At 39.1% G+C, this 12419-nt stretch overlaps 2 protein-coding genes across 2 annotated transcripts; both read left to right on the top strand.

Moving 5' to 3' along the window:
* The first annotated feature begins 2296 nt into the window (after positions 1-2296).
* On the top strand, positions 2297-6060 carry smtnl1 (smoothelin-like 1). The gene is made up of 5 exons (XM_079671090.1): positions 2297-2656; positions 3958-4598; positions 4690-4804; positions 4932-5083; positions 5435-6060. Exons 1-5 carry the CDS (start codon positions 2573-2575, stop codon positions 5817-5819), a joined length of 1377 nt encoding a protein of 458 aa, XP_079527216.1. The 5' UTR covers positions 2297-2572; the 3' UTR covers positions 5820-6060.
* A 960-nt stretch (positions 6061-7020) lies between these two features.
* On the top strand, positions 7021-12346 carry LOC307033840 (uncharacterized protein). The gene is made up of 4 exons (XM_079672475.1): positions 7021-7433; positions 8538-8644; positions 8729-8801; positions 9636-12346. The coding sequence occupies exons 1-4, from the start codon at positions 7139-7141 to the stop codon at positions 10400-10402; spliced, it is 1242 nt and encodes a 413-aa protein (XP_079528601.1). The 5' UTR covers positions 7021-7138; the 3' UTR covers positions 10403-12346.
* The last annotated feature ends 73 nt before the right edge of the window (positions 12347-12419 follow it).

Here is a 12419-nt window from a genome sequence, read left to right as displayed (position 1 = left end):
TATAGGGTGAACAAAATAGGTCCAAGCACTGAGCCCTGTGGCACTCCATGGCTAACTTTGGTTTGCATGGAAGATTCATCGTTGACACGTACAAACTGAGAGCGTTCAGATAGATAGGACCTAAACCAGCCTAAAGCAGTTCCCTGTATGCCAACTAAGTGCTCTAGTCTTTGCAATAGGATATCATGGTCGATAGTATCAAATGCAGCACTAAGATCGAGAAAGACAAGAATAGAGACAAGTCCCTTGTCAGAGGCTATTAGAATGTCATTTGTGACTTTAACCAGAGCTTTCTCTGTGCTATGTTGTGTTCTAACGTGTCTTTTGCTTTTAATCTGTAAAGCACTTTGAATCACTACTTGCTGAAAAGTGCTATATAAATAAAATTGCCTTGCCTTTAATGTTCACTCACTTACTTTCTCTATACCATACGGGGTTCTGAATAAATCAGTGATTTTAGCACATTTCGCTGCCTTTTTGTTACAGGATGGGGGTCTATCCTTCCACAATAATTAACCTTGCCGTCAGTTTCAGTCGGTCCAGTACACACTAATGTAAACAGCAGCGCGCTGCTCTCGTGAGAAACGGAGAGTGGAACAACCAATCACATCTTCAATATTCTCCTGAAATTGAAATGTGCCCATTCGCTAGTCTGAGAGGTGCGTGGTTCTCACTGCGCCTCATAACGGGGCAACTTTGAACAACTTCACAAATATATGCCGCATTAATGGATTTGGCCTGCAGTCACCGCATCTGGCCTGAATTAAACATGTATTATTTTAGTCCTGTGTGTTTTTTAGATGCCATGTCAGCAGGCCACATCATATTATGCCAGCGTTGCGTTCACAATTAAGACATACAAGCCACAAACTGGCAAACGAAACATGCTACAACCCGAGGGACAGTGAATGACACACACACACACACACACACACACACACACACACACACACACACACACACACACACACACACACACACACACACACACACAAACAACCGTTTTGGTTTCCCATCCATTGCAATTTCCTGTGCTCAGCATATCTTTCTATGATACTATTTAACAATATCAAGTCGTCTGGTTTCACAAACACTCAAAGAGCAACAGATGCGTAGTTGTGTTTTGTTGATTGAGCAAGAGGGAGGGGGACAGATACGCAAGAAGGCTGTGACATATTTATAGCCCCCAAGACTTAAACACGAGGGAGGAGGAGAAGAAGGACGAGGGGGTATGAGGAGATAATGACAGACAGAGTGGGAATAAAGATAGACAGTTATTTTTAAAACCATCTGTTTTGTGTTGAATGAGAAGATACACAGTTCAGATTGGATGCCAACTTGAAAAGGTGGACTAGATAGTTTAATCATGTATCTATTTCATATCACATTTTGTCAAGAACTACAATGTGTGACAGAGGGCTTCAATTAGAAAAAGTTGAGAAGGTTGAGACATGTGAAGTTATTTATAACTATCAAACTATTCATTGTAATATATTTAATGAAAACAAAAACCAAAAAATGAGTAGGCCTACAAAGTGATGGAAGATATTGTGATTTATAAAGTGATATAAGTGATGAATGACTTGTTTAATGTATAATCTTAGCTTGAGGCATACGTAATTGTACCAAAGAGCATGTGTAGTTTCTGTTCTTTTATGAACTCCCTCGTTGCTGATTTACTGTAAGAATTAAAGTAAAAGTGTTGTGCTGTAAGCATGGCAGACTGAGGGAGAAGTGTACTTATTTATTGTTTGCTTAGATGAGAATATTGATACTTGGAAACTGCATCCAAAAGATAGACAGCTTAGCTTAGCTTAGCATGTTGGGGTAAGTGGAACAAAAATCGCTAGTTATGTTCTTGGAAATAAATATTAATTTGTATCACAAATATAAGAGGTTCAGGTTTGCAGATTGTGTTACTTTGCCAGAGCCGTGCTAGCTGTTTCCCTTGTTCCAGTCTTTAGGCTAAGCTAAGTTAACCAATCGGGGTTGAAGTTTAATTTGTAGTCTCAATCCTCTCATTATCTCATCTCTCTTGGCAATCAGGTGAAAACATGTATGTATCAAAATCAACATTTTATTTTTAATAGCAACAATTAAGGGAAAACTTATATTTCTGTGAGCATGTTTAATGGACTGCATGCACCCGCATGTGTTTAAAATGTGTACAACCACGGTTTCCACAGCAGACGCAGCTGTCTGGCCCATTGGACAGTGCCTATCTCACTGTGGCTCTATTTTTGGACCACGTGTTGTTCAAAAGGTCAGATAAAGAAGCTAAGGCATCCTCACAAAGCAGTGGGTGGGGGTATGAAAGGGGGTGAAGGCGGATATCCACAAACCAAGCCACACATCACAAACACAGGGGCAGTGCTGACAGAGACGGAGAGAAAGGGAGACAGGGAAGCAAAGTGAAGCATTGAGAAGCAGAGAGGGAGAGACATTGAGCAGTGAAGAGGATTCAACTTTGACTGAATTAAAAACGTTTCTATAAAGAGTCCTGGGGCATTAGTTGAAAAGAAAGTCTGATTTTACCTTTGATCCATTCATTAAACTGACATTTCTGGACATCATGGATGGAGAATCGTCCAGCCAGGAGACATCTGGGTCTACAGATCCAACCAGCCAGACCGACACCAACAACAACAACAACCAGGTTTGGTGTTTTTTTCATGTCATATTAATTTGCAGCGTAAAGGTTTTCATGTTTTGTGAAATCCACGATATGACAATCCGTACCAGGAATAGGCATGAGTGTATTTGTGACTGTGGCAGGTGGTACGTTAAGACAGCAGGACAGTTGAAGTGGTTCTGGCTGAATTTCCTGTACACCTGTTGTAGCTCCTGGCTCACATGTAACACACAGATACACACAAGTTATGTAAAGTAATGCGCATGCTCACACAAACCTCCGATGAGGCCTGACCCGGGGTGACCGTTCCTCGAGTGCCAATATACAAGATATACAGTATTTGAAATAAGATTAAATTAATCTCTAAACAGAAAATTCTGTGTGCTACATTTCATTGAGAGATCTGAAAACCTTGAAGAGTCCATGCAGTGGCGTTTAAGAAATGATTGTATGACCTACAATACACTGATGACACATTTCCTTCATAAAACGAGTTAAAGCACTAATTCAATAGGAAGCAACTTGACATTTACATTTATTAATAAGTTTTTTTTTTCATTTATCATATTGAAGAAGTTGACCTGTATTATAGGTGTGATTTAAAAAGTACAAAAGACAAACTTTCCATCTGACAGTCCAACCTCTCAGACGTATTAAAATAAGTGAGATACTCAACAAGTCCCAGAGTAAAGCTTCAGGTCTCACATTACATTATGCTCTTTGGCTCAGGGACGATGTCATCCCTCAAGTAAAGTTTGAAAAGTAATTTTAGCGCATGCGACATAATGGTACCTTACAATCTGAAGTCATGCTTAAATCCATCTTGCAGTGACTGGACCAGGATAACAATATTGTATTAAGCTTCGACCCATGCATGTCCTTTATTTGAGCAAACGTTATTTTAAATTGTTTTGAGATAGAGCTCTGCTTTCCCCATGGTGCTAGTAAGTTCTGAGTTTCTAAGTAGGTTAACACTCTTTGCTTTTAAACTCATTTAAAAGACCTAATGATGATAAGAGGATATATTAAATAGGAAAGAAGCACAATTACAAGATAAAGTGACATTAGTTTTAAGATGGAAATTGATGACATATGTTATATAAAGTTATATAAAGATATAAGCCTTTTTCTATGTATTGCATACAACACCCTAATTGTTCAGACCTCCTCTTGGTCAAATCAGAACAATGTTAACAATGTTTTTTGGTAAGTATAGCAAGTGTGAAATGTTAAATAAATGTGTGTAGATACACACACATGCATTGTAGCTTGTAACTGCTTTCAGATGGATGACTAAACTCTATGTTATGCTGCTTGTCCTGCAGACAGATGAGCCACAGCTGGAGGAGAGTAAAGACACAGGGAGAGAGCCTCCAGCAGGGGAGACAGTGGAAGGTCAGGGGGTAATGGAGGTGGGGGAGAAGGGGGCGGAGGAATCAGTACCAGAGCAGGGAGGAGAAGAGGAACCCAGAGATCCAGACAATCCCCAGATTCCTCCACTAAAGAATGTCGAAGGGGATGCTGAAGATGCTGAGGACAAAGTCTCCGCTGATGCTGACGTGAAGGATCCTGAAACAACAAGTGAAAAAAAAGATGGGGAGGAAGAGAGGACGGAAGATGAGAAAGGTGAGAAAGTGAAAGAGGACAAACCATGCGAGAAAGAGAGAGATGGAGAGGAGATGACAGAAGAAACCAAAGAGAAAAAGACGACAGAGCAAAAGGCAAAACAAGCAAAGAAGGATGTGAAAGAAAAAGCAGCAAAAGGGGCAGAGAAGAAAAAACAAGTCGAGGCAGATGTAGAAACAACAGACAGCGGAAAAATGAAGGAGGTAGAAAAGCAAGGGAAGCCAAAAAGAAAAAGTGCTCCTCCCTCTTCTTCTGTCTCTCGACCAAGACAGACCGCACGCTCAATTAGAGCAGCCGCTAAAAATGACATAATTGCCAAATTCCAGCAAGGTGCTCCAGAGTAAGTCATTGTACGATACCCAGTGCATCAAATAAGTGACAGTAAATATGGTCTAATAAAGGTTTCATGTGCAATATTGTGACTTCTTTAGGACACCAACACCCCCCAACTTCAAAGTTCAGAGGTCATCTTCAGGTTTGGCTACAGGAAACACAATCAAACAGAAGATGCTTCAGTGGTGTCGCAGCAAGACTCGCAACTATGAGGTGGGTTCAACACACAATCTTCAACACCAAATGTCAAGGTTTGTCGGCTAGATTTGGGAACAGAGAACTTGCAAAATAATATCATTAAGCTTTGATGTGTTTATCTTCCTGTCCTTTGACCTTTTAGGGTGTCAACATAGAGAACTTCTCATCCTCCTGGTGTGACGGGATGGCGTTCTGTGCTCTGATCCATCGATACTTTCCTGAAGCTTTTGACTTCAGCACCCTGAATCCAAAGCAGAGGAAGAAGAACTTTACACTCGCCTTTCAAACTGCAGAGTATGGAGCTTTTAATTCTCTAACCTTATGGTCAGATGTTGACCAGAGTGCTTACTTATTACACATGGGATCAAATGAGGACTGGATCCTTCTTCCACCAATTTGTCAAATTCCTGAAAGAGAATAGTTTCAATAAGTTGGGTTTATGGCTTTGAGTGCAATATCCCATGGGAAAGTCTTTCTCAAAGGTTGCTGCTTCTCACCAAGGAGTTTGCTAACACAAACTAAGAATAATAACAACAAATCTGTTAGAATATCAGGAGTCTCTTTTTGAACCATACCACTGCTTTGTCTCACCTCAGTGCTCTCCTTTCCTCCCCTCTGTCCTCCTGTCCCATCCTTCCCCGGCAGGTCCCTGGCCGACTGCTGCCCTCTGTTGGAAGTGGAGGACATGATGTTGATGGGTAAACACCCGGACCCCATGTGTGTTTTCACATATGTCCAGTCCCTCTGCCACAACTTCTCCAAAATAGAGAAAGAGAGGAAGGACAAGGAGGAAAAGGAAAAGGAGGATAAAGACACCAAGAATGACAATGAGGGAGGGGAGAAGGAGAAAGGAGAGGTGTCCCCAGAGAAGGACGGGGGAGAGTCACCTGCTGAGAACAGTATGATGGAGAGTCAAGAGGAGAAACAGGAAGAAATTACAGAGACAGAGGGTGCTCAGGAGGAAGATAAAGCACCAAACAAATGTGAGAACGATGGAGATGGTGAAGTGGTAGTCGAAGGAGACTCCTAAAAAAAACACTGACAGCGAACAGAAAGACTGGAGCCCAAAGGATTATTGACTTCAATGATTATGTCTTAGTTTGATGTTGTACGGGCACTGTGTTATTAGATGTATGTTTGAAAGTGCACTATGCTTATGCTTTGTTTTTGTTCCACGTGTTTTGAGCACATAAATCAGAAATGTTCAGTTCCTCTATTTGCTGTGTGTGTCTAGACATATTTATTAAATGATGGACTTGTGAAAATTGAAATATTCTAATTGCCATGTCAAGAAAAAGGGGTATTCATTTTGACAAAAATATAATGAAGGACAGGTTGTGTTTTCTGCCAGAAAGCATTTTGTGCTACAAAAAAACTGACTATTTTTAAAGGCTCTATTGAGAAGTCTTAAATAGCCTAATTAATGAAAGTCGGTGAGAAATTGATAAATGTATAAGGCTGGCTTACTTAAAAAGAGTAAATAACACTCTTAAAAAGAGTAAATAACACTTAATTATAAATTGTGACCTTTGTAGAGTATGAGCCAGTTTAATTTGCTCTTTTTAAAATGTGTTTATCAGTAATAAAGCTGTGATTGCATGTTGTTTAAGGTTTGGATCCGAGGTCTATACAGAACACGGTTGTCCTAACATTAACACGTATACAGAGGTGGGAGAAGTACTCAGATATTGTAGGCCTACTTGGTCCATTTCAGAATAATATATTATATGTTTTGATTACAATTATTGATGCATTAAAGTGTTATCAAAGCTGATAAAGGTACAGCTAGTCCCAATGACTTTGTATACTGCCAGCTTGTGAATTTACTCCAGGTGTAACTAAAGTCTTATTTGATTATATTTCACATCAATCCAAATCTGTAAAGTGGGCAAACTGAAGCATTAAATAAATATAGTGGAGTAAAAGTACACGATTTACCCCTGAATTGTAGTGGAGTAGAAGTATGAAGTTGCACTCAAGTCAAGTAGGAGTAGCCCACCTCAAAATTGATGTAGACCTACTACAGTAGGCTACTTGAGAAAATGTACTTAGTTACTTTACACCTGCGCTCATATATTTCTCGATTAGGCAATACATCAAAAAATAATTGATTGTGCTTTTAATTATAAGGTGAATTGTTGAAAATTTATTTTGTATCAGTAAAACATATACACGGATCATAACAAACAGCCAGGAAAACGTGAACCAAAACTGCCCCTGCTTCCCATGGATTACGGTAATCAGCGCCATGCTACCGGAAGAGCCATTGTGTTGTCGCTTTTGTGAGCTAACACAGCCACTGAGTTGCGCTTCTTTCCAACATAATTCACGGCGGCAGCAAAGTGAGACATGTCTGCAAGCATGCCGCCGGGCAGCATGCATTTAGAGTCGCAGCTTTTGTCCATAATGGATGTGCTGGTGAAAGCTGCGGTGTCGGAAATCAGTCAGCTGTTCTCGGAGAACTCGTCGTCTCTCCGGCTGCATCTCAGCCAGAGCCTGAGGGAGAACGAAGCGCTGAGGATGAGGATGAAGGTGACCCGGAGTGAGCTCTTCTCCCTCCGGCTGCAGACCAGGACCAACCGGCCGGTCAGCCGCTTCTCCCCGATCCGAGGATGCACCCCCAAACCCCGGGCTAAATCCCACGGTAACTCTAAATACTTTCTACTCGAGTAACAAGTTGTCTCCTCCTGCAGGTTTCAATGTAAAATTAGCTTTTGTTAAATTCAGATTCAAGCCAAAGTATTATTTGATTTTTTTTATTAAAAAGTGCTTTGATATTTCTCCCAGCCCACAATTATAAAATGTCAACAACTGCTCATTACCACCTCACGTGACAGTCCACATCAACAAGGATTGCCCTTGTGTCCTAAAGTGGGTCTCTCAGGTTATTAAATATAAGCCTCATCTCATTCACTGTGCAAGACATGTTTAACTGTATTATAAAGTTTAAATTGTGTATATTAATATTTTTATGGCAAATTGAAGATATCGCTTTCTTTTACATTTTAAATTTGGCTTATAAGCATGGATGGATTACTGAATACCGAGAACAGACTATGGGGACCAATAGGTCCGGAGCCCCACTGGCCTTCAACTACAAAATGTAATTGAAAGTTAAATGTACCGAATAGGAACAGGCCCAAAATGACCACAAAGAAACATAAAACAACTACAGAGAGACGCAAACAGACTACAAAGAGACTAAAATAACTACAAAGAGATGAAAAGCAGCTGCACAGAGACACAAAGAGACTAACAACTATGAAAAGGATCAAAACAACCACAATGAGACACAAAGCAATTTCAAAGCAACTCGAAATTACCACAAAAAGACACAAAACCACAGAGAAATGTTTAACAACAACGTGAAAAAAAACAACTACAATAAGAGACTAAACAACTATAAAGTGTTTTGTAGCGCCAATGTAGTAGATGTAGTGAGGCCTTTTTGCTCATCTGTGGCCAGGGCCCCTTTTGTTTCGTAATCCGGCTTCATTATGGTGCACAAGCAAAACATACAATAATAAAGATGGCACACAACATGGCTAAAGCACAATTTACAAGCACCTAGTTTACAAATAACTTTGGCATGTCTTTTTGTAATAACAACATTGAAACATAGATACACAGTTTAAATATACTTTTTCAAAACACACAACAATACATCATTCAATATCTCATACGTGATATGCATGTTAAGAAGGCTTGTATTAAGATTTTTGTTATTGGTCTTTTATTCCCCTTTTAGTGGTTACTAAGCCACCAATGCCACAAAAGATGGAAGCTGTTGTGGAAACTTCTACTATCGCTCTTCAATCAGAGAACGAGCCTTCCTTCCCTGCCCCTCAAGTCCAGGTTAGTACACTTCAAAGAATTCCATAATATAATAGTTTTGTTTGATTTTTATTTTGTTCATGCATATGTATTATTTTTGGTTAGTGTGCAGTTGAGACACCAGATGTCATCCTGATCAAAGATGAAGAAGACGTGGGAGGATGTGTGCGAGTTGGAGGTGAGTTGTTATCAGATGTGAGAGTAAGGCAGTAGCTACAGAAAAAATACTTAGATGGTATTGCTAGTTTTACAAATTCAATATTGGATGGACTTTTCAGGAGATTTGTTGAAATAAATATTTATGAAGGAAACCTTTTAGCATAAATACATAGTATTCCGCACCTCAACTGGAACCACTTGATGTTTGGACCGTCATATTTGACCTCCATTCATCCTTATTGTTTTAAACTAATATGAATCATTATATGTATCTATCAATATAATGCAGCTTCCCAAGCAGATGTAAATGCAATTTTGTTGTGTTTGTATAATGACTATAACGTTTGTTTATGTTGAGTCTTAAATCAACATGTGTCTGGCACTGCTGAAAGAAAATAGCCTTCAGTATTCTGCCTCAGAAGTTTTTTTGAAAGAGTTTTGATATTGACTTAAAATCTTACAATTTACCTTTTTTATTTATGTTCAAACACTGTCAAGTTAGATAATCATCACTTGAACTTTTAATTATTTTACTTAATGCATGCTTTAAAATATTCAAAGCATGTGTCAGGTTGGATATTTGTTGATGGGTTAATGAGTAAGCTTTCAAGGTGATTTATTATAACACGGTGTGCATTGTGACATGATGAGTGGCATGATTCAGCCATGACTCATACGTGGCTGATTCTGTTCTAGAGGAAGGGAATTTTGGGTAGACTTTACTCATTGTTTTTAACCTATAGTGGGTACTTAACATCACACTTTGCTTTGTTGAAGCTACTTTAGGTTCTTGATGCAATGATTTTTATACACAAACCGATTCATGATGTATTTTTGTGACTTGACCTTTTAGGTCAGGATGACTTTGGAAACCACAGTACGCAGGGTGGTGTTTCTACAGTGACTCCGAAATTGGACTCCTGCCTGATGGATGATAATGAGGATCTGAGAATCGTGAGTGTTCACGGACGAGGGGAAGGGCCTCTGCAGAAGGAGAGCGACACCCTCTTCACTGCCTCTGAACTCCAGGCTTTTAGCTCACTGTCTCCCCACCACAACGTCCACCATGACAGTCTCCTGAATTTCACCACAGGTGCCAGCGTCAGAGTCCCGATGAGAGGGATGCAGGAAAACAGAAACCTTCAACTGGCTTCAACAGCATTGAATCCTGCTTTAGAAACACAAATAATAGGAGCTGATGTTCTTGTGGGCCAGCCCAGTCATGTTAGCCAGTTCACCCAGCAACCAAACATCTACCCTCACGGCATCAACAAATCTCTGGACTGTACGTTCTGTGGTGAGCGCTTCCTCCGCCGTGAAGACCTGATTTTGCATAGAGCAAGTCACACTGGAGAGCAGCCAGTTCTTTGTACCTTTTGCGGCAAATCATTCTTCTCCAAGACCACGCTGAGCATCCACATGCGCATTCACACTGGGGAGAAGCCGTACGCTTGTAATCAATGTGGGAAGCGCTTCACGCAGAATGGCAGCCTGAAGATCCACCTGAGGACTCACTCTGGAGAGAAGCCATACACGTGCAACCAGTGCACAGCCAGCTTCAACAACCCCAGCAACCTGCGCAGACACATGATCACACACATCGGTAACGGGCTGATCTGACAATGAAAGATACAAAGGCTTAAACACTTAACAAGACATTTTATATTTTTAAAGAGGTTACTTTTACTGACTGTGCTGCATTGTGTTTGTGTGCTTTTTTTTCTATTTTTGTCACAGCCAAAATAAGTTATAGTGGGTCTAATGCACTCCATAAACTACAAGTACACTAATGTGTTGTCAGCTTCCCAGTAGAATAATTAGATTTTTTAATAATCTTTTTTTATACGATCTGAAAATCAGACAAATATATGACTCTTTCATCATTCAAGGAGTAAGTACTGCCTTCATTTCAATCAAATTGATAAATACTTTTAAATGTTTTACCTTCTCGTAGCCTACTCTGCAAATTATACAACTATAGCTTAATGCTATAAGTAATCATTCAATGTGGAAGATACGCTCATTATTAATTATTACTATGTTAAATAATATTACAGCACAAATGCCTGTAAACTGTAGTGGAAACCATGTGAACAACCGTGATTTGGACATTGGATAACAATGTACTTTATATTGTAGTATATATTGTGATATAGTAAATACTAGGGATGGAACGATATATCGCGGTAAATACAATTCTCAATACCGTCGTGAGACTGACAAAACTTTTTTTTTTTTTTTTTTTTAAACTTTTATTTAACCAGATGGTCCCATTGAGATCATCGATCTCTTTTTCAAGGGAGACCTGTCCAACATGGTTGCAAGTAGGTTACAACATGAACATAAAACAACAGATAACACAAAAGGACATCGTATTTGCAGGGCTACATGCACATACCTAGAGAAATTGACAAGTACCAACAGTATATTTATATCTCGCCCTGTCAATAAGCCTCACCTTCTTGGCAAAAACTATTGTTTTTGAAGAGGTGGAGAGACAATGCACACTTTTACCCACTGCTGTAACCCATGGCCAAATCATATCTCTGTCCCAGCAACATCAGTACCAAGATAGTTTTTTCCACAGCAGGGGATATTGTAAATGCCCAAACATCCCAGCTTCTACCTGGAAATGTGGACATGCTCATATTCCTAAAAGATAACCTTGATGATGCTGAGTTAGTGAGTTAGAGTAGAGTTACTTGAAAAACTAAAGTGAAACTTGATTTATTCTATTGCAGGGTCCTATTATTATATTGTTGACACTTTAAAATCCTACTATGCTACTAAAATGCTGTACAAATCAGATTTATTATTTAACAAAGGAAAAACAAATTCAATTTATTTTTCAATATCGTACCGTGGATTTTTTATCTCGATATTATCGTACAGTGAGTTTTTGGTATCGTTACATCCCTAGTAAATACTCAAGAAAAATTGTTTATCTATAATCCAATTAATTAAGCGATATATTACAAATATTCAGTAGGAGGTATCACACTGATGCAGAAGCCCTGTTGTCTATAAGACAGTTCTACTCATTTATCTGCTAATGTTAGTGATACTAAAGATACTAAAGGGGTCACATTTCTTTTATGTTCTGGAAATACCCAGTTATGATATGATTCACACATTTCTGTTTATATTGCCATAGCGCCAAACCATAGGTACAATAGAGCATGTTACTATGATGCTAATTTATTGTTGACAGTTATGAAAGTCATACAGTGGACAAAGAATCCCAAATACATTGAGTAATCATTCGATTTGGAATAATCAAACTCAACATTATAATTTATTATCAAAAATGTGTTTCTTACTGTAAGCTTAATATCTGTTAAAGGAAGAGAGACATTTACATGTTTTATTTTGTTCAATGTGTGTGTATAATTTAAAAAGCAAACTACCTCCATTTTTATCTCTGTTTCAGATCTCTTCTCTGCTTTTGCACTTCCCAGAGGGTTAAAGACTGGTCATTAATACTTTAACTGTGGTTTCTGTTTGTGGATTTGTAATCTGCATATGCAATTATAAATAAATACGGATTTGTTTAACAGCTTTTAATGTCCGACAAGTAACCTTTCATTTTGCCCCTCTAGGGCGCAGCATTGTTTGTGTTCCCAGTGATGACTCAGGT

Source organism: Notothenia rossii (genome assembly GCF_949606895.1).
Source record: "Notothenia rossii genome assembly, chromosome: 3".
In the NCBI taxonomy this organism is placed as follows: Eukaryota; Metazoa; Chordata; class Actinopteri; order Perciformes; family Nototheniidae; genus Notothenia; species Notothenia rossii.
This window is presented reverse-complemented; position numbering and strand designations above follow the sequence as displayed.